A 22,733-nucleotide genomic window follows, 5' to 3' on the forward strand; every position below is an offset into this window, starting at 1 on the left:
AACACAATTAGCGCAGGATGGTTTATTTTTTTGTTATTACATACAGTAGCGTAGCGAGGGGGGGGGGGGGCGGGGGGGGGACATATGTCCCCGGGCGCCGACCTTAGGGGGCGCCAAAATGGGTTGGAAAAATAAATTGAAAGGTTCAGGGGGTGCAAATCGAAATCTCGAGGGGGGGGGGTGCAAATCGAAAGTTTGAGGGGGGGGGTGCAAATCGAAATCTGGGGGGTGCAAATCGAAAAGTTTGTCCCCGGGCGCCGGGAAGGGTCGCTACGCCTCTGATTACATATGATGGTAGGGTGGTAGAGAACAATTTATAGGCATCACATTGGGAGAGACTGGGTGACACGCACAGCCTATGCCAGTTCTGGAAAAGGTATTCAGTGGACACTCACGGGGAAACTAGAAGATCTGGAGTTTGCAGATGACCTTGCCTTACTCTCGCACAGGCTACAGGACATGCAAGAAAAAGTTGATGCATTAGGAGCCATCTCGCAGCGCATAGGTCTCAAGATCAACAAAGAAAAGACAGAAATGATGAGAATTAACAATAAACAGGAGGCTCCAGTGACAATAGACGGAAGACAGGTAAATGATGTGCAAGAGTTTGTCTACCTTGGCAGCAAGATCAGCAAAACGGGAGGCACAGAGGAGGACATACGCGCTAGAGTTAATAGAGCCCGCTGCGCTTTCACAGTCCTGCGACCCATATGGAAAATTCGGCCATCTCCATTACCACAAAAATTAGGATATTTAACTCTAATGTCAAGGCAGTTCTGCTGTATGGAGCAGAGACATGGAGAGTCTCCAAGGCAAGCACAGCAAAGATACAGACCCTCATGAATAGATGCCTTAGACAGATACTGAAACTGAGATGGCAGGACAAAGTGCCGAACTTGGAACTATGGAGGAAAGCTAGGCAGGAGCCTATTGGTGTGCAAATAAGAAGGAGGAAGTGGCGCTGGGTGGGTCACACACTGCGAAAGGCTCACACAAATGTTACACGCCAAGCGCTTGAGTGGAACCCTCAGGGAAAGCGGAAGAGAGGGCGCCCAAGACAGACCTGGAGGCGGAGTCTTCTTGAAGAACTGAAGCCAACAGGGATGTCTTGGGAGATGTCAAAATTAGCCGAGGATAGGAAGAAATGGAAGGAAATGGTGGAGGCCCTATGCTCCATAAGGAGCAAAGAGGACTAAGTGAAGTGACATTGGGAGAGGGAAGGGTGCGGTTCGCACCGGGTGGCGCCAATTTTAGGGGTAAACAAAATCGAAATTTTTAAAATGTACCATCAAAATGTTTTATCCATTAAAAGTAAAAAATAAATAAAAATAATTGTAGGGCAGGTGGTTGACACCAAATCGATATTGATAAATTATTTTAGGGGTCCGGCGAGCAGTAGCGTAGCGAGGGGGGGGGGGACATATGTCCCCGGGCGCCGACCTTAGGGGGCGCCAAAATGGGTTGGAAAAATAAATTGATAGGTTGAGGGGGGGGTGCAAATCGAAATCAATCGAAAGTTTAAGGGGGGGGGGGGTGCAAATCGAAATCTTGAGGGGGGGGTGCAAATCGAAAAGTCTGTCCCCGGGAAGGGTCGCTACGCCTCTGCCGGCGAGACCCTCAGTTATCGCACTGGGTGATAAGTACCCGACCTAGTGACGACACCGATCGGCATTATTTTATTTTAATGTATGTTATTTGAGTGATAGATTAGTAGTGTTGATCAGTTGTATTTTGAATGGTTACATTAGTAACAGACTACGGTTGAGGGTATATGTAACTGGGTTACATATGAGGGCGAAGGAGGCGGACTCTTGTGACGATGTAGAGTGTGACGAGGAAACTGTAATGTCACACTTTGGATTTTTAAATAGAAATCTGGTTATTTTTAAATTGAATTTGTTGCTTTCTTTTTGTCCCTTAAAAAAGATCAATGCGGCCAACATAATCTTGATCTCGATTTGCTTGTAAAATTCTCAAATAGGCCTGAGTTCTTTCAAATTAAGTAGACCCTGGATATGTATGTTATGTTAATCCCATACTATTTTTGAGGTCTATTAAACCTACTTTTAACAATATAATTTTTAGCGAAATGTTTTTTATTTAGTAGATTAATAGTCAGGATACATTTTCTAATGCAATCAGCAGTGTTTCCTCGTGATGTATGACTAATTATGTATGATGTATGACTGTAGATTGTAGATAGAAATAATAAAATCTAGATCTAGTCTAGTCTAGATCTAAAAATAGGTTCTTTTAAAATGTTTTATCGACGGTTCATGTCATGTGGAGTGTTAAAATAAAATAAAGGCCTCCTATAACAAATTTAAAACTGCATTTAGTAGCCTACGCATAGCCCAGTTATAGTTTTATAAATAAAAATAAACTACATAAATTACAAAATTCACTTTTAATTTTAAGCTTAAACTTGAATAATAAGCAAAAAATTAATTAGGTCATTAAGAACCTAGATCTATTTATAAATTAATTTGGGGAAATCCGTCTACAAAGAGGCTGATTAAATCACATGACGACAAAATGGAGACTATAATAACATGAATTGTAAACAGTATCAGTAGTCTTAGTTGGTGCAAACAAAAACTGAAAAGGAACTGTAATAAAATTCTCTCCTGGTCAAAGTGCACAGTAACATGGGCTGTGAAGCTTTGTTTAGTCTTTGGCGTAAATGGATTAGATTTGTAGTCATTCTTGTTTATGTAGTTTTATTAGTAATCGCCGTACCTCTGTGCATTTGGGAACTGGAGAAAAAAGGAGCACCAGATCACGTTCAAGCATGGTTTGTTGGAGGGATGTTTGTGCTTATGGCTTTGCCGATATCCTTTTGGGGAATACTTCAACATGTATTAAACTACACGACTCCCTATTTACAAAGACATATCATACGGTAAGTGGACTTAAATTAAATAATGTTAAATTTTAAAATATCTAACTGTTCTAACCATTATCATTATGATGAATGATGGCAATAGACTCTCAATAGAGGGGTAACACTAACAAAGTAACAAAGGTTGGTGGGTGAGTATTATAATTATATGCCATAGGCCTAGGTAAAATCACGATATAGCGTCGGTTATTATTCCGGAACTGTACAGCAGTAAAAAAACAGTAAAACCATGGGGTAGTCTGTCGAGCCGTTCCGGAAACCACCGGAAATACTGTAAACCATCATTTATTTGCCGCCATATTATTTTTAATACATAATGTTGAAAAATGTGCCAGGATTGATTTTAGTTGCAATTTAAATACTGTTTTGCTAATTATTTTGTATTTCTAATTATTTTAAGTGTATGTGCTAATTATTGCTGCTACTAAACATTATTCTAGTTATTCTTACTACTTTTAACTTTAGTAAATCTAATCGTCTTATTTACTAACAGAACTAGAGCTGGTTGTCGCAAATCTTCTGCAAGTTTTTTCTGTTTCTTAAAAAAAAATAATTAATTACTACACTCGACTTTATTAATAATATTTAGATTTACTAATCGTCTCTATTTTTTGTCAGTTAAACATTAAATTAAGTTAAAACATTAATTTAATGCACTTGACTTTATTTTTCTTTCAACGGTCAAATAAACTATGGTTTACAGTAACGAATGTTTCCGAAACTCAACGAACATTACCCAATAATTTCCGACGCTATATCGTGATTTTACCTAGGCCTATAATAATTTATATATAACGAGCCGACCCGCAGCGTATCATACGCTGCTATTTAGTTTTTTTTTTTCTACTTTTCAGTAATTTATAATTTGTGAATTCGACAGTACCAATGCTGCCACTGAAAATATTTGCTTAAAAACACTAAACCCCCTTCCCCCCCCCCCCCCCCCCCCCCACGTGAAAGCAGCCTCCTCTTAGTTACCTCCTCTAAGTTTAAAATCGTTTCAAACTAAATTATCTGCCCCTAATAGCCGTCACCAAACCCGTCTCTATGATTGTAAAATGTAAACAGAGTGAACACCGCTCACCAGATCATGTGGGGGGGGGGGGGGTGGGGGTGATAGTGATAGAGAGGAAGAGAGGGGACTGCAAAGGCGCGCTTGCAGCTTGTTTTCTAACTGATCCCAGAAGAGAATTATATATATAGATATATGGCATTATATATGCTATTGACTATTTGCATTGGTATTGGACTTTGTAGAAGTATGAACTATTATGTACTATGTACATAGTGTACTAGGTGGGCCAATCATATTTTATTAAAAAATTATTTTAGGCCTGGTCTTCTCTATGTTATAAATAAATTCAAATATTATTTCTACTATTTTATTTCTTCTCTAACAGTGTTTTATGGATGGTCCCAGTGTATGCCTTGAATGCGGTAAGTTTGATTGACTATAATTATAAGATCATTAGTGATAGTGACTAGCGATTTTTTTCTCACTCTGCATTTAAATTTAATATGCTCGTAATCACGTCACTAGTGAGAAAAAATTAAATTCGAATTTTGAAAAAAGAAAAAGCAAAGACATCCTTTCTTATGGTGTGGCCATCACATATTGTACCACTCTATCACACTGCATCATACCAAATTTGAAGTTTTTTGTTTAAGTGTATTATTATATTAAGATCCATTCTGACTGGGATTCAAAGGGACGACTCAAAATATCATCCAAAATCGCACCCTCTAGATTTTTGTCAGCAATGAAAATTCTTGTGAAAATTGCTAATGGATAATGATTAAAACAAATTTATACTCTATACTATACATATTGGCTTATAGGCTATAGATTTATTTAATATATTCTCTATAATATGCTTTACCCTTGCTTGTTATTTTACTCTGGCTACTTTATGTATTTTAGAAATAGCCTTTACGAAACATTTTATTAATGAAATCAACAGTATCATATCCTAATACACAGAGCGCATATTTTAGGCATAGTCTTAATATTGATTAATTATCATTTACAATCAGCACAATGCATTATTTAAAAAATATTTTTACAACAAATCAATATGACAAGAACTTTGGCTACCAGGTATTCTTAAAGTTGAAATGAAATTTTCTTCTTTTAGTGGTTTGCACTTAGATTTCCAGAAGCAGCCATTTACCTTGACACATTACGAGAATGTTATGAAGCTTATGTTATCTATAATTTCATGGCCTATTTGCTGTCATTCCTTTATCATGAATATCCTGACATAGATGAACAGGTAAATAGCTAAATATAATTCTATATTGATGTTTGTTGAATTAAGTTATCCATTTTTTAATTAGTTTGGTAGTTTAACAAATTAGTCTAAACAGAGAGTTTATTGTTGAATTTGAACACCAGAGAAATAAACACAGAGAATTTATTTTTGAACAATTCATATATTTTTTAGTGTAATAATAATTATTAAAAAATTGCTTTTTGTATAGCTGCTGAAATACATTTTTATTGTTCTTATATAAATACAGGCTTGGCATAATAACTGTTTTTCTAACTTCCTGTTTTAGGTTGAAAGTAAACCACCAATAAGTTTTCTTTTTCCCCTTTGTTTGCTGCCACCTTGCAGTGATGGGAGGTAAGTTTAGTGTATATACAGATTTTTAAATTGGTTTACAGGCAGATATATAAATAGTATTATTATCACTTCATAGGTGTGTAAAAATAAGTAAAAAATTCCTACTGCTGTTTTCCAGAAAGTTTATTCAGAGATGTAAACATGGTGTGCTGCAGTATACCATTGTCAGGCCTCTCATGACTATCATTGCATTGTAAGTAACACCTAACAGTTTGTTAAATATTTCATAATTTTAGTTCTATATGTGTGTCCACTTATTTGATTTTACTTTTTTTTATCTTTACATTTCTTTTCTTCATGGGAATATTTAATATATACAATGAAATGCTTTATGTTGTTTGTTTATGTTTTAAAACCCTACTTAAAACAGCATCTGTGAAATGTGTGACAAGTATGGAGAGGGAGACTTTAACTTTTCTACTGCCTGGTCTTATATTGTCATTATTGGCAATTTTTCACAAATTGTGAGTGTTTTTTTGTAAATAGAACTTGTTATATCCTCCATTATGTTTTATCAAACATTATAATCATAATATTTAGCTGTTGAGCTTTGATATTAATGCACTAAAACAACTGTGCTTGGTCTCTCTGACAGTTTGCTATGTACTGTTTAGTGCTGTTTTACAAAGCATTCCGACATGAACTGAAACCACTAAAGCCAGTACCCAAATTCCTTTGTGTTAAAGCTGTGGTTTTCTTGTCATTTTGGTAAGTTTTCTTATTATTTTGGTAAGTTTTCTTGTTATTTTAATGTTTTCTTATTATTTAGATACATTTCAACAATGGAAAGTAAAATGTTATGTAATTGTAGGGCTTTACCTATTGAAAATTAAATGTCTTTGGTCTGACAAATGTTAAATCAAGTGTTATAAAATATTTCTGCTAGGCAAGGTCTGTTTATAGCAGTCCTCACCAAAACTAATGTCATTCCTTCCAATGGTGCTTGGGTGTTCTACAAGGACATCAAACAGGTTTCAACAGGAATTCAGGTATGTTAATTCATTGCTCAATCATGAATGATTTGTAGGTAGAAGATTTTTTAAAATGCTTTTCAGTCGCATATGGAACATTATTTTTATTTATTTTAAGTCCAGTATTTAAAATTCATTTTCTTTTAGTAAAACAGTTTTATTGTAATAATTTTTGCAGGATTTTCTCATCTGCATTGAGATGTTTTTAGCTGCCATTGCCCACTATTTCTCATTTTCCCACAAACCATTTGTAAACATGGCAGCAGACCAGCAGGACTGTTGTTCTTCCTTCATGTCTATGTGGGACGTCAGGGATGTAACGGGGGACGTGGTGGAGCACGCCAAGTACATAGGTTTGTACTAACTAGCCTCCATCTAATAAAAAGAGACTTAAAAACAATAACTCCTATACATGTTCATCTTGGGTTTTTTAAATCAGAGATAAATGCTGTCATTATTCTAGTGAAGATGATGTATATCTTATGCCGACAAATCACTTGGTTAATGTTGTCATTATTATAGTGAAAATGGTTTAAATCACCTAGCGTTCGTAGCTACCTGCTGCATTTTTTAAAATCTAATTATCTTTTTCTCCTTAGCTGTGAACAAAAAAATGTGTAGCTATGCTTTATATTATTTTTTATATTCTTTAATTTTTTGTTTGATTGCGTCTTTGTGTTGTCAATGTGGGGCGGGTGGAGGAGGAGTGAGAAACAGAGCAGGTGCAGTCTAGCCTCATTTATAATACTTAAGTTTAAACATTATACATGTACATAATATATATATATATATATATATATATATATATATATATATATATATATATATATATATATATATATATATATATATATATATATATATATATCGTGTATTTTAAATTTGGCACAACAAATAATGGCAGGTTGTAAAAGTTTTATATTTATCTATATTTATCTTGCTGCTTATTCAAAGCAAATTCGAATGAAAAACTTTCCCAGGCAGGATAAGTTTCATTGAAGTAACAAGGGAAGTAACAAGCGCACACAATGTTGTCGCCCTTTGTTATAGGTTACGTGACGTTCTCGTGCAGTATCCCTCCCCGCCCCCATTCCCATGTAACCTCAAGGACAAAATTCCAAAGTCAGAACCCCCCCCCCTCCCCTCCTGTTTAGGGATCCGCAGTGTTGTGTTTTCCCTGCTGTTATTCCAACTTTTTTTTTTAATGGAGATTTTTATTTTTTCTGTACGGGTTTGTTTGTTTTGATAAAGGATGGAATGTGTGTTAGCATTAGCACTGTCCTAATTACACGACTATGTGTTAATCACCACATGAGAAGTGGGTCACTTTTTTTTTTAAATTACGTGCCCCTACCAGTAACCCATCTTGCATGTAATTCGTGTCACCGTTACGCCCCGCCCCTTAGAAAAGTCAGCCAAAGATTATCTACTTTTGTGTGCTCGTACAGATCTGCTTTATTCGCCTTTTTCAGGTCAAGGTTCCCCTGACCTACTTGATAGCAAACCACATCTTGGTATATTCGGCGATCGCCTCGGTGCCCACAGATGTCTGCTGCAAGAAAGTAAGTGCCGCTTTTCTACTTGGTTATCTAACTGCTGTCCTCGAGTCCGCTAACGTCCCCTGTCTCGCCATCGCCTCGTGCAAGGCGCGTTGAACTTTCGGTTAGTTAATTCATTGTATTGGACGGTATATTTAGTCGGCCACTAGGCGCGTGTTTACAGTGGCGCGCGCTGTTTACCGCGGGCCGCGTCTCTGTGTTGTGGTTGGATGTTACGTGTGGACGTGTTCACTAGACGGGGTACAGCGGTGACGGCTTCATCTACTCACCCCCATGGTATGTACTAATTTTTTTTTATCTCACGTGCCTGCGCGGTTTGTTTACATTTGCTCGTTCACCAATATGAACAGATTTTATGTTCATATTTAAATGAACCTTTATTTCTTGTAGAATACAGACTTTGTCCTATTGGTTTCGCAGGTTATTTTAAAAGCAATGTATATTTTATAAATATTTAAATACTACAACTAACTTTTGATTCCTAAAGTATTATGTAATACAGTAATATGCTTGTTACGTAACGCCAAGTATATTTGTTGGTGTCGATTATTCCTCGTCGTTTTATGGTCGTAAAATCAAGGAAACTGCATAGAAAACACGCCTTGATTTAAAGCTTTATGCTTTACTGATACTTTTATTCTAGATCTAGTTACATACAAATGTATTCTCAAACTAATACAATCCAAAATATTAAAGGTAGTTTTGGCTTAGGATTCTGTCTTCAAGTTCTAGTATTGCTATACTGTCTGTATGTGTCGTCAGTGTTTAAACAGAAGCATTAAGTTTATTCGCACCTGGGTAAAGTGCATCCTCGGTGTTGGTGTCAGGTCCAGCAAGACCTGCACGGTCTAAAGGTGTGTCTTCGCTCTGTCACACAACTCGCGTTAGCCTCGGGCAAAGATAACAAGAGATTAGGTGCAAGCATGCATAGCGGATGCACGCCTCGCTTCCGGCTACTGCTGTGTTACGTCATGGGAGGGGTGAATTTGGGGACAAAGGATGATAACTAGATGCTGGTCCCGTCCAGGGTGGTCACGTGGTGATGCAAATATGGTGCCCCGAATCGCGGGGTCGATAACATGCTTGTAGCATGAAGCCTAGTTTTGTCAACATGAGGCCTAGTTTTGTCAACATGAGGCCTAGTTTTGTCAACATGAGGCCTAGTTTTGTCAACATGAGGTCTAGTTTTGTCAACACGCGGCCTAGTTTTGTCAACATGAGGCCTAGTTTTGTCAACATGAGGCCTAATTTTGTCAACATGAAGCCTAGTTTTGTCATCATGAGGCCTAGTTTTGTCAACATAAGGCCTAGTTTTGTCAACATGAAGCCTAGTTTTGTCAACATGAGGCCTAATTTTGTCAACTTGAGGCCTAGTTTTGTCAACATGGGGCCTAGTTTTGTCAACATGAGGCCTAGTTTTGTCAACAAGAGGCCTAGTTTTGTCATCATGAGGCCTAGTTTTGTCAACATAAGGCCTAGTTTTGTCAACATGAAGCCTAGTTTGGTCAACATGAAGCCTAGTTTTGTCAAGTCAACGTGAGGCCTAGTTTTGTCAACATGAGGTCTAGTTTTGTCAACACGAGGCCTAGTTTTGTCAACATGAGGCCTAGTTTTGTCAACATGAGGCCTAATTTTGTCAACATGAAGCCTAGTTTTGTCATCATGAGGCCTAGTTTTGTCAACATGAGGCCTAATTTTGTCAACATGAAGCCTAGTTTTGTCATCATGAGGCCTAGTTTTGTCAACATAAGGCCTAGTTTTGTCAACATGAAGCCTAGTTTTGTGAACATGAGGCCTAATTTTGTCAACTTGAGGCCTAGTTTTGTCAACATGGGGCCTAGTTTTGTCAACATGAGGCCTAATTTTGTCAACTTGAGGCCTAGTTTTGTTAACATGGGGCCTAGTTTTGTCAACATGAGGCCTAGTTTTGTCAACAAGAGGCCTAGTTTTGTCATCATGAGGCCTAGTTTTGTCAACATAAGGCCTAGTTTTGTCAACATGAAGCCTAGTTTGGTCAACATGAAGCCTAGTTTTGTCAAGTCAACGTGAGGCCTAGTTTTGTCAACATGAGGCCTATTTTTGTCAACGTGAGGCCTAGTTTTGTCAACATGAGGCCTAGTTTTGTCAACATGAGACCTAGTTTTGTCAACATGAGACCTAGTTTTGTCAACATGAGACCTAGTTTTGTCAACATGAGACCTAGTTTTGTCAACATGAGGCCTATTTTTGTCAATATGTGGATAGTATCATCCACTGCAGGGTGTCATCCATTAAATGGTGTCGTCCACTGGATGGTGCCGTCCACTTCATGATGTCACCCACTAAATGGTGTCATCCATTAAATGGTGTCGTCTACTGGATGGTGTATTCCACTGCATGATGTCATCCACTAAATGGTGTCATCCACTGAATGGTGTCATCAACCAAATGGTGTCACCCACTGCATGGTGTCATCCAATGAATGGTGTCATCCACTGAATGGTGTCATCCACTGCATTGTATTTTGTCATCCCCTGCATGTCTATGTATAGCGATGCTGTGATCCGCTAGGATTAACGTGCATTAAAATACGTTGGCGTTGATGTATGTATGACAGAAAGGACTCGATATATTATTAGATGTACTTTTGTACGACTGCTCTACACATGCCAAAATAACGTGTCGAATTTTTAATGAGGTATCTTTACATTTACATTTTAAAATATGGACACGTCTTTGAAGATAGGGCCTCTGGTGTCTGAAATGGAGGACACGGAGAATGGGCTATGTATTTGTACTGGGATGGAATAAATTTGGGACATGCACTATGTTGCTACATTTTTCGTATGTGTTACTTCCCTAGTGTGGTGCTACATTTCCCGTATGTGGTGCTATACTGCCCTTATCTTGTGCTACATTTCCCTAATGTAATGCTACACCCCCCATGTGGCTCTACACTTCCCTAATGTGGTGCTACACTTCCCTAATGTGGTGCTACATTTCCCGTATGTGGTGATATAACTTCCCTAATGTAATGCTACATCCCCCTATCTTGCTCTATACTTCCCTAATATGGTGCTACATTTCCCCTACATGGCCCTATACTTCCCTAATATGGTGCTACATCTACCTATGTGGCGCCCAACGTGTAAACGGATAGCCGTGCTTTACCCCTTTCTCTTGAGGTAACTCCATTTGGACTGGGACCATTGTCTCCCCTTGCTGGTTCTCACCGCCATCAACACCACCGATATGGTGACGTAACGATTTCCGATGGACGGGTTAATTACTCTGCTTGTTAGTTTGACTAGGTGAGTACACGATCGTCCTAGCAGTGGCCATTTGCAAGCCGCCTATTTGTGGTAATTAGGGTGAGCGGCTGTTTAAAGCTGTTCGTTTATTGTGTGACTATGATCTGTAGTGTCAGACACGGTACGTGAAAGGGCATCTCTGTCAACACGTTGTGGTAGCCTGGTGGACTCGTGCAACAGATTGGGTTACCACAGTGTAGTGGAATTAGGACGAGGGTTGTAGTGTCAAAAATGATAATATCATTTTATTGTGGGGCTGTTCTATCTAAGGTTGTTTGTGTTTCTGGTTTTAATAGTGGGGTATCATACCTGGTTGTGTTATGGCAGAGTATCATACCTGGTTGTGTTATTGTGGAAGAAGAACTGGGATTGATTATTCTGAGTTGATCCCACATCTCTTCAACGATACCAATTACACGTTACCGCCGACAAAAGAGGGCTAATACAATAAGTTAACGATCATAGAGCCAAACGTAGTTTTTAAAAACCTCTGGTTTGTTTTCCCCGAGTGTCATTAGCACTTCTTGTACACTAGGATGGGGGGGGGGGGGGGGGGGGGGAAAGAGGGGGTTAGACAAATACCTGTACGTTGTTTTAATAACCCGGAAAATAAAGTCGGTCGGATGACATAGCTAGGCGGAGAAGAGACGGTGGAAAACAAAATGAGTGACAGACATATTTGATAGCATTTGCATAGTTGATAACATTTGCATATTTTTATTACTTTAACATATTTGATATCATTTACATATTTAATAACTTTTACATGGTATAGATATTTAATATCAACACTTTTTACGGTTCCTCATCTACAATAGCCTGTAATAACAAATTGATTTATGTACGGTACTGAGTCATTCATGGTATACCACATAGATCTAGCTAATAGTTGTTTCTATAAGTACTTTAAAAATATAACTATATGTTTAATTTTCTTTGGTAGTTATAAAACAAGACATCAACTGTCGATCGTGAAATTATGTTTCATGAATTCGTGTGGTACTCTTAAATCAGTCTTATAGCGACTGGCGAGACTGTGAGCCCACACGGGTTTCAAGGGTTATCTATGTAACAGTCCACCATTGTAGTCTTATACAGGGTTGATAAAGTACATTTTATGCAGGCGGATCTCTGTTATCTCTTATTTGTAACATCAGTGCTATCTCTGGCGGTACATGTAACCAGGTCTATGTACCCCAGTCCGATTGTCCCGGTAGCACCTGTCACAGTAACAATACCACCTGTGACACCTGTCACAGTAACAATACCACCTGTCACACCTTTCACAGTAACAATACCGTCTGGCACACCTGTTAGAAGTGTAACATGTTTTTCTAACATTACCGCCTGTCCTTACTTGTACCTGTTAATGTAACGGTACCGCCTGCCTTTACCTGTTATATTTATACCTCCTGTCATCTGTTGAGACGAGACCCTATCTTGCGTCATCGCTTGGTTCTGGTTCTTACTCGAGTGATAGGTATATTTCTGCAGTTGTTGCCTAGGTCACGTTACTGGTAGGTTGTTCGATTAGCAAACACGATAGTCACGCAGGCTTTTGTAGCACGCTGGTCACTTGGTATGTCCAGCCCGAAGCTCAGTTGAATACATGATGACTAAATCGCTTAGTTTAGTATAGGTTTAAAATGTGGCGTCTTGATATGATAGCTCTGTCGACAATTTGATGTCATAGTTGTAAGCAACCGATTGTCCGAGTTTATTATGGTCCTACTTGCGTTACGAAGTTAAAACCTTAACAAGTGTTAATTTTTGTTCAAATTGTTCACACTTAGCAACAGCACCACCTACTGTGACACAATCCATGTACTGTGTTCGCATACGAGTGTGTGTGTTCAGATGTTGCACCGTGTGTTCAGATGTTGCGCGGTGTGTTCAGATGTTGCGCGGTGTGTTCAGATGTTGCGCGGTGTGTTCAGATGTTGCGCGGTGTGTTCAGATGTTGCGCGGTGTGTTCAGATGTTGCGCGGTGTGTTCAGATGTTGCGCGGTGTGTTCAGATGTTGCGCGGTGTGTTCAGATGTTGCGCGGTGTGTTCAGATGATGCGCGGTGTGTTCAGATGATGCGCGGTGTGTTCAGATGATGCACGAGTGTAGAAACAGATTTTGTTGTGTTCTCCATCGTCCGTGTAATATCTGGGTACCCATGTCCGAATCAGGCCATAGCACGTCGTTATCGACCCTCGGCTATCACGTCCCATATCGTCTGTCGTCCTGGCTTAGCTTTATAAGACCAATTGTCTGTGGTGCTTCAAGAAATAATACCGGGCTGAAAAGCAATGTATATCAATGATCATTTGAAGGTTCTTTATCTCTTTGACATCGGGTCGGAGTTGATCTGGTAGATTGTAATGAGACGAAATGGTTGATTCACCACCTGTGGCTGGTTTATTTGTTAAGGCTGTATTACAGACTGCCCTCTGACATTGGTCAAGGCTGTATTACAGACTGCCCTCTGACATTGACCTTAGGTCAAGGCTGTATTACAGACTACCCTCTGGCATTGGTCAATACAGTATTACAGAATGACCTCTGACATTGCCCATTGGTCAAGGCTGTATTATAGACTGCCCTCTGTAATTGGTCAGGATTGTATCATTGACTGTTGCTGGTCAGGGCTGTATCACTGACTACCCCTACCGTTGGTCAGGATAAGTATCACTAACAACTTGATATTCTTTCATGAAATGGCCTCGACCAAGAGTGGTACATAGAATTTCATTATCTATGCCCCCACGGTCTTGTGTCCCTCCCGCCACCTTCGCCCCCCCCCCCCATCTGTAATGAAATGTGACCATTGTTTACACTGACATATGACCGGAACTATAAAAACGTCACATCAGCTGTCTGCTCGCTGGAAACATTCCACGGTTTGGCAGAGTGACGGGCCTTGATCCAGGCGCTTGATTGAGTGTGGCGGCTTGCATGTTCGTGTTTTAATTAACAGAGTTCTGACAGTATTTGTGTGGGACCGCTGGAAATCTCCGTGCTATGTAGCACTGACCCCGCGGGCCTGTCTGGAGACATATGACACGTAACCTTGAGCCCTGGAGACATTCATGTCTGCCTAAGTTAAATAACGTCAAAATATACAGGTGTGACATGTAACCTTGAACCCTGGAGACATATGTCATGTGACCTTGTACACGTTACCTTGGAAGCTGTTTAAAAAAATAAAGGCAATGAATGTTTCACTTTCGTTTTAAACCAGCATCATGACATGTCCATCTGAGACTGCATGTGGTCTGTGTGTACGTCCCCCCTCACAGAACTGGACACTAGTGTAAGTAGCTATACATCTCTAGTCCTTGGTTACCTCTATAAACTTATCCATCCAGACCTATTGTTAATCTCACGCCACATTCACCTCCTACACACATTGATCTAAACAAAAGCATGCCAAAAAATTGGCCAGGGTCTGGCTATGGGGGAAGTTGATGAGGAGCAGATCGCCGGCAGAACCCCCACCGTTCATTGATTCTATTCATGTATCCTGCCGCTCGGCTGTTCAGGCGGGAGGTGCACGGAACAGCGGTGTACACAGAAATACTCGGCCATGTTAATGTGCCAGAAATAGCTCGCGAGTGCAGAGCAATTAAAGAAATGGAAACGTGCTGGAGGTCAAGGTTAAGTTCGGGAGAGTTGAGAGATACCACTCTGAAAGTCGTGTTGTGAGATACCACTTTGAGTAGTGCGGTGGTTCAAATACTAGATGTCGTGTTGTGAGATACCACCTTTAGTAGCGCATTGTTCAAATACTAGATGTCGTGTTGTGAGATACCACCTTTAGTAGCGCGGTGGCTCAAATACTAGATGTCGTGTTGTGAGATACCACCTTTAGTAGCGCGGTGGTTCAAATACTAGATGTCGTGAGATACCACCTTTAGTAGCGCGGTGGTACAAATACTAGATGTTATGAGATACCACCTTTAGTAGCTCGGTGGTTCAAATACTAGATGTCGTGTTGTGAGATACCACCTTTAGTAGCGCGGTGGCTCAAATACTAGATGTCGTGTTGTGAGATACCACCTTTAGTAGCGCGGTGGTTCAAATACTAGATGTCGTGAGATACCACCTTTAGTAGCGCGGTGGTTCAAATACTAGATGTTATGAGATACCACCTTTAGTAGCGCTGTGGTTCAAATACTAGATGTCGTGAGATACCACCTTTAGTAGCGCGGTGTTCAACAGTTGCTGAGATCACTTGAGTTACTGATCAGCGCTGGAGGGGACGAGATAAGACTGCTACAAACTGTTGTTGACCTGATATCGAAACGTTTCTGTAGTACCTAGAGGGGGGGGGGGGAGGGGTGAGAGGAATGAATTCATTACGTCGTGGTAGTGACCATGGCGATCTGTTAAGTTCTTTGTTTTTTTTACTAGCCCTTCACACGACTGTATCGTTGTTTGGAAAGGACGTATCTAATGACTTGCCATGCAGAAAAGTGTTATGTAAACTTGGCCTACATTAACTTATGCCTTCGTGTTTTATAAGGTGCACGGTTCCCAATACGACCCCCCCCCCCCCTCCCGCACACAGACCAAAGCCCCAAACAATATCAAGCTGAAATATCTTCAACACCAACATTGTAGGGCTCTAGTACTCGTGCTGACCCTCCCGTTTTGTGTGTAGTCTACGTGTTAGAAGTGCTCACGCCGAACGAGATTCGACGGTTTCTGTGATGTCGTGTTTGTAGCTGGACAATTTGAGGTCATTGACCCTGGACAATTTGATGTCACTGGCCACTTCTCATCAGATGTATCAGGTCACGTGACAGTTACACTTGGGACATATAACTTATCGATGGACAATTATGCGGGGTTGGGGGGGGGGGATTACAAATAAATCGTGGTCAAAACGAATCACGTAATCTACATTGCAGCAAATTTCACTCTAAATGTGTCAGCTGTGTACTACGTTGACCCTTTTGTCCGACTTCATATTCCGGTCACTCTATGTGGTCAGGTCCAAATTGTATTCAGGTCCGGGTCCATTTTGTTTCTGTCTCCATCTACCCCTCAATACCCACTCAAGGCCAGAAACATAGATGCTGTTGAATCTTTTCACGTTAATTAACCTAATTCAGGCATATGTTTAGCTTAGTGGTAAACATAACAGTAAGCTAAACGTAACATAATAAACTGGGCATATGTAGATAACTCAAAATATTGTATTTTCTTTGAGGCGAGCTTCCTGTTGATTTTTGAACTTGCGACTGTAAAATACGACTGTAACTGTTTTTTTAATGTTTTAGTTTTAACTTTTTTTCTTATTGAAAATGTTACGATGTAGTTGCGCATAAAACATACCTTTTTGTTTTGGCTTTTTATCAAACATTGCATATTACCAGAAGTATTAATTACATCACATATGTATTTAAAAATGAATTCTAGAACATTTAGTTTTATGTTCACGTATTTCAATAACACTGAAAACAAATCATAACATATTTAAACTCCCCCTCGAGATTCCAACCGTCTCTGCTCCACAGATTCTTTTTTTACTTTTACTTATTCATTGGACACATCACCAAAAAACGATTATAGTTTTTACAGTGCGTATAAGGATAGCGTTAAACAAACGATATGTTGGGGAAGTCCTGAGTCATGTTGCCGGGAACTGTATAAAGTAAATATTTAGACCCACGGGCAGGCACCTCTGGTAGACACCACCCTGCCGTCTGTGTGGGACTTAGTGAATTCATGCGTGCTGGTAGTCAGACGGCACTGCCATGCTTGGCTTGTGTATTCTATCACTAGACTCTTATGGTTCATGGTGGACAACCAAATGCAGGCTTGTAAGTCTTCAGCTTTCTACCTTAAGTATTTAGAGCTCAGTGATATCGTTAAAATAATTCTACTACAAATTGACTTAACTTGGTCCTATTTGCTCCTTGAGTTATTGAATTATTTCCATTTGTTTTTTCTTTGCACCTGGACATCCGAAACAAATGTCAGCCCTGTTTTCTAAGCACAGTGAAGTGGAGCATTACGTAATCTGCAAGTCTAATGGTGATTACATAGCCCTAATCACGCCGCTGCTAAAATTAGAGGACAACAACGTTCTCACGTGACTTTTGATTTCTGCATCAGTGACAGTTAATGCCAGCCAAGCGTTCGCGTCTTAATGTTGTCGTCTGCTGATTTAATGAGCCGTTTGGTCATATCCAGAAGCTCTCGCGGAATTTTCCTGATATTACCAAGTGGTAGATCGTTTGTGCCGCCGTTAAGAAGTGAAGAAAGAGAGCTCAAGTGGGCTAAGCAGGTCAAGAACCGTGCTGTTGTCAGGACACTTTAACTCCTGATGTAGGCATGGGGCTTCCTTCGACTGATAAACACGGCACTCCACCAGTTTTATATCTCTTTCTCTCCCCTGATTTCTCTCCCCTCTATTACTCCCCCTTATCCCATCTCAACGCCAAATATAACCTCCCCGCCCACCACGAAATAATTATGATTTCTGATTTTTCGGACATATTGATTTTTTTTCTAAACCTGGCTAAATAGGAACCAACGCTATATTTGGGATAAGATTTCATTGCACTGGGTAGCTATATTTAGCTACAATGTAGTAATTTCATGTTGTCCTTTTCAGGCGAATACCACCTAAACAATGATAACATGGAATACCACCTTCAGCTGGAGTTGTGGCGTGGAAACATCGCGGGGGCCGTGCAGATCGCCAGACAAAGGAACGAGTTATCTGATTGGATTGTAGCGATGGCCCCGCTTGGTAGGTGGACCGTTAGATTATATCGTCTTTCTCTCACCTCCCCACACATATATAATATAATCTTCATCATATATCCCACACACATATCATATCGTCTTCCTCTTACCTCTCCACCCACATACATCATATAATCTTCATAAAATCTCTCACCCACATAAAAATTATAAAATCTTCGTCACATATCCCGCACACATATCATAACGTCTTCTTCATATCTCCCCACACACATACATCATAAAATCTACCTCACACCCCCACCCACATATACCGTATTCCTAATATCGCCCACCCTCACACATATTGTCTTCCTCACTCCTCCAGCCCATAATGATATCGACTTTATACGACAAAGTACTTCACATCGTGCCCCCCCCCCCCGTTACACATCACCCCGACCTCTACCCCCCCCCCCCCCCAGTATATCCTACCGTCCAACCCTCCCACCCCCAGTAGACCTACATCATATTGTTTACTCCCCCACGCCAGTGTACGGCCATTGTTAGATCTACGAACCCTAGCAAGACGTACGTTAAGCCTCCCATTTGAATACAACAAGCCTCCCATTAGCATACTGTTATGAACCCCACAAGCGGGCTGTACATTGTATTTGACCTCTCACTATTGTCGTGTACCTCTTGTTTACCTCTGGGGCTTGGTTTCATTTATTCATCAAGCGATTCCATTGTATGTTGTAACAGTAGACTAAATACACAATATTGTATTGCATGTCATTTAATGCTGTAGATCCACAGAAGTCAGCCTTGTGTTTGGTTGTGCTTTTGTACACGTCGTGTTGAGCAAGACTTGAACATTCGTTTTCTCTCAGTAAATACAGCTTTCTGCTCAGTAAAACTTCTTACTTGTGGTGGTATTGTACTCTTAGGCTCTTTCTTTTGACACCCTACTTCCATTTCTGGTTGAGAACCACTGTTAGATAGTAGGGTGACACTTGTGGATGGTTATAGGTGGTATCTTTAGATGGACATGGAGGTACCTGTAGATGGACATGGATGCACCTATGGATGGACATATATGCACCTGTAGATGGACATGTATGCACCTGTAGATGGACATGTATGCACCTGTAGATGGACATGTATGCACCTGTGGATGGACATGTATGCACCTGTGGATGGACATATATGCACCTGTAGATGGACATGTATGCACCTGTTGATGGACATGTATGCACCTGTAGATGGACATGTATGCACCTGTGGATGGACATGGAGGCACCTGTAGATGGACATGGATGCACCTGTGGATGGACATGTATGCACCTGTGGATGGACATGGAGGCACCTGTAGATGGACATGGATGCACCTGTGGATGGACATGTATGCACCCGTAGATCATATAGATGGACATGGAGGCACCTGTGGATGAACATGGAGGCACCTGTAGATGGACATGGAGGCACCTGTGGATGGACATGGAGGCACCTGTAGATGGACATGTATGCACCCGTAGATCATATAGATGGACAAGGAGGCACCTGTAGAAGGACTAAGAGGCACCTGTAGATCATATAGATGGACATGGAGACACCTGTAGATTGCCATGTATGCACCTGTAGATGGACATGGGGACACCTGTAGATCATATAGATGGACAAGGAGGCACCTGTAGAAGGACTAAGAGGTACCTGTACATAGCCATAGATGGACGCTGGACATGACCTATGTAGTGGAGCAGATACCATACACACCGCCTGTTTGCAGCACCTACAGGTTTTGAACCAAGTCTACTGGGTAAAATTATGACGGACCCCACACGCGTGGGACGTAATACACCTGAGATGACGTCAGATTCAGTTATTTCTACATGAAACTAGAATAATATCAACACGCAGGTATCGCTTTTATCTTATCGATGAAAGAAAATTCGAAAGATTCGGCAGTTATTTGAACCTTTTTTTAGCGCTGTCTCGGTAATTATGTAGGAAACGTTTGACAAAATTTCATTTGTACGTCATGTTGACTAAACAAAAATCGGCGTTTTATTTTGTACTCAACAATGGGAAGTTGCTGACGGTTGCGAAATATTACCTGTGTGATGATATCACACCCACCTCACAGCCACCTCACATCCACCTCACATCCACCTCACATCTACCTCACATCCACCTCACATCCACCTCACACCCACCTTACACCCACCTTACACCCACCTCACACCCACCTTACACCCACCTCACAGCCACCACACCCACCTTACACCCACATCACATCCACCTCACAACCACTTACAACCACCTCACATCCACCTCACAGACATCTTACACCCACCTCACATCCACCTTACACCCACCTCACACCCAGCTTACACCCACCTCACAGCCACCTTACACCCATCTCTCAATCACCACCGGTAGGGAACTCGCTCTGTATGCAGAGAATTATATACAGTGTTCTCTCCCCTGCGGGTTATCCACAAGGCTGGATGTTGTGGTTTTGGCTCATGTTTTATGTACGCTCACACGGTGCAACCGTACCACCTGGCACGTCCCACCCGCTGGTTTTGTTTTGTGTCCATTGATAAACTGATTACTGTAAACACTTAGTTAAGTGCTAGGTCCATTGATAAACTGATAACTGTAAACACTTAGTTAAGTGCTAGCTACATACAGGAAGTTTTGTGTCCATTGATAAACTGATCACTGTAAACACTTAGTTAAGTGCTAGCTACATACGGGAAGTTTTGTGTCCATTGATAAACTGATCACTGTAAACACTTAGTTAAGTGCTAGGTCCATTGATAAACTGATAACTGTAAAAACTTAGTTCAGTGCTAGGTCCATTGATAAACTGATCACTGTAAACACTTAGTTAAGTGCTAGGTCCATTGATAAACTGATAACTGTAAACACTTAGTTCAGTGCTAGGTCCATTGATAAACTGATAACTGTAAAAACTTAGTTCAGTGCTAGGTCCATTGATAAACTGATTACTGTAAACACTTAGTTGAGTGCTAGGTCCATTGATAAACTGATAACTGTAAACACTTAGTTGAGTGCTAGGTCCATTGATAAACTGATAACTGTAAACACTAAGTTGAGTGCTAGGTCCATTGATAAACTGATAACTGTAAACACTAAGTTGAGTGCTAGGTCCATTGATAAACTGATAACTGTAAACACTTAGTTAAGTGCTAGCTACATACGGGAAGTTTTGTGTCCATTGATAAACTGATAACTGTAAACACTTAGTTGAGTGCTAGCTACATACGGGAACAATATAATTGTAGTTTTTGCTGAAAACCTTTAAACGCTAATATAAATCATAGTCTGTTTAATATGTGCTCAGAGTTTCTTGCCGGCATCTCTTGTCGCATCCACCCCCCCCCCCCCCCCAAAATGTAAGTACTCTGTGACCCCCTTCCGTCGTAGCCAGTTTTTTCTACCCTAACCGTAAACCTTCCCTTATTATGATCCTTATTGCTGACATAACAGCCATACATACTATCAGGGAAAAGCAACTCGATGCGAAACCGGCCCATTGTAAATGAGCAGCCGCTAAATGTTGTAACATTGTTGTTATTGCAAGTAACATTGTTATATAACTGTAAGCAAAATCCTGTATCTTAACATCAAAGTAATAAATGATGTTTTATTTGATCCCTTTATGTGAATCATTAGCACACGAATTCGGCATCTTTGTCCACGACAGCATACCGTAGAATGGCTGGCCAATTAGTATTTCAGGCCATGACGGCCTACCGTAGCTTCCACACTGAGTTGTTATTGAAAGCCCACCAAAGCACTCCTTGTGGATTTGATTAGTTTTCTTTAATCGTCAGGTAAAAACAATTACATCGAGGGCGGGAGCGAAAACACGTGACGTCATGTCTCGGGTGCGAGCTCTTGATTGGTCAGTTTGTACTGAGAATGTTAAGGAGTCTCTTTGATAGACTGTTTGGTTTGTGGTTTGTTTTTTTTTTGTTTGGTGAAAAAAAAAATTCGAACCATTCACAAAGTCCAGTTATTTTTAAACTATGTTGTAAACAGGATCACGTGACGAAGCCTGGGCCGGCTACCAACAGTCACGAACAGAGCCGGTGGTTCGCCATCGCACGTGATCTTAGGAGACCTACCATCTTTTAAAATAATTAGCGGATGTCACGTGGTTTCATCAAAACGGACTATATTATACTATATCTGACAACAGATTTAGATCTATCGTTATAAAATCTATCACTAGTGTTACCATATTTCGCCTTGCTTTTAAAGCTTCTAGAACATGTTGATTTTATCACGCAATAATTGCCTTAAAAATAAATAAGCAGTCAGCAAGAACCAAAGGCGATGAACTAGCTGAGATGGAGCCCCAAAATTACCCGTCTTTCAATACTACAATGAGGAAACTAATGGGTTCTTTGGCTAGTATGATAATAATTAGCTTCGTTTTCTCGCAGAAATTATTCCAGTTTTTCACCCCACTTGCTACAAGATTCTGATTGATGAATAGAAACTTCCCTATCCTGAATATTGAATAATGGTTTTATTATGTCAGAATATGAGCTCCAGTTGTGTCAAAATACTCTAGACTTGTTTGGAATAAAGCTGTTTAGTTGGTAAGGCTTATTTCCTCTCCACTTGTAAGCTAACAACAAAAGATCTATGGGCATAAACCAC

The 22,733-nt window shown here is 40.3% G+C and overlaps 2 protein-coding genes across 2 annotated transcripts in view; both read left to right on the forward strand.

Annotated features, from left to right (window-relative positions):
• Positions 1-2,532: 2,532 nt before the first annotated feature.
• LOC131938819 (transmembrane protein 184C) lies at positions 2,533-6,864 on the forward strand. The gene is made up of 9 exons (XM_059297021.1): positions 2,533-2,902; positions 4,303-4,339; positions 5,038-5,175; positions 5,462-5,529; positions 5,648-5,722; positions 5,900-5,993; positions 6,125-6,237; positions 6,416-6,518; positions 6,679-6,864. The coding sequence occupies exons 1-9, from the start codon at positions 2,649-2,651 to the stop codon at positions 6,862-6,864; spliced, it is 1,068 nt and encodes a 355-aa protein (XP_059153004.1). The 5' UTR covers positions 2,533-2,648.
• Positions 6,865-7,918: 1,054 nt separating this feature from the next.
• Positions 7,919-22,733, forward strand: part of LOC131938150 (uncharacterized) — a 30,448-nt gene continuing 15,633 nt past the window's right edge. The window contains exons 1-2 of the mRNA XM_059296071.1: positions 7,919-8,062; positions 17,962-18,099. Of these exons, the coding sequence (XP_059152054.1) occupies positions 17,988-18,099 (112 nt within the window). The 5' untranslated portion in view covers positions 7,919-8,062; positions 17,962-17,987. The remainder of the gene's footprint in view (positions 8,063-17,961; positions 18,100-22,733) is intronic.

The sequence above is a fragment of the Physella acuta genome, unplaced genomic scaffold, assembly GCF_028476545.2.
Source record: "Physella acuta isolate Inbredline_101_S28 unplaced genomic scaffold, ASM2847654v3 ptg000017l, whole genome shotgun sequence".
NCBI classification, from domain to species: domain Eukaryota; kingdom Metazoa; phylum Mollusca; class Gastropoda; family Physidae; genus Physella; species Physella acuta.

Bases quoted from the DNA above. Each gene is read 5' to 3' on its own strand.
- LOC131938819 (XM_059297021.1), top strand. From the start codon at position 2,649: ATGGGCTGTGAAGCTTTGTTTAGTCTTTGGCGTAAATGGATTAGATTT. The intron at 5,176-5,461 runs GTAAATAGCTAA...TTCCTGTTTTAG, and splicing joins ATCCTGACATAGATGAACAG to GTTGAAAGTAAACCACCAAT. The intron at 5,994-6,124 runs GTGAGTGTTTTT...TCTCTCTGACAG, and splicing joins TTGGCAATTTTTCACAAATT to TTTGCTATGTACTGTTTAGT.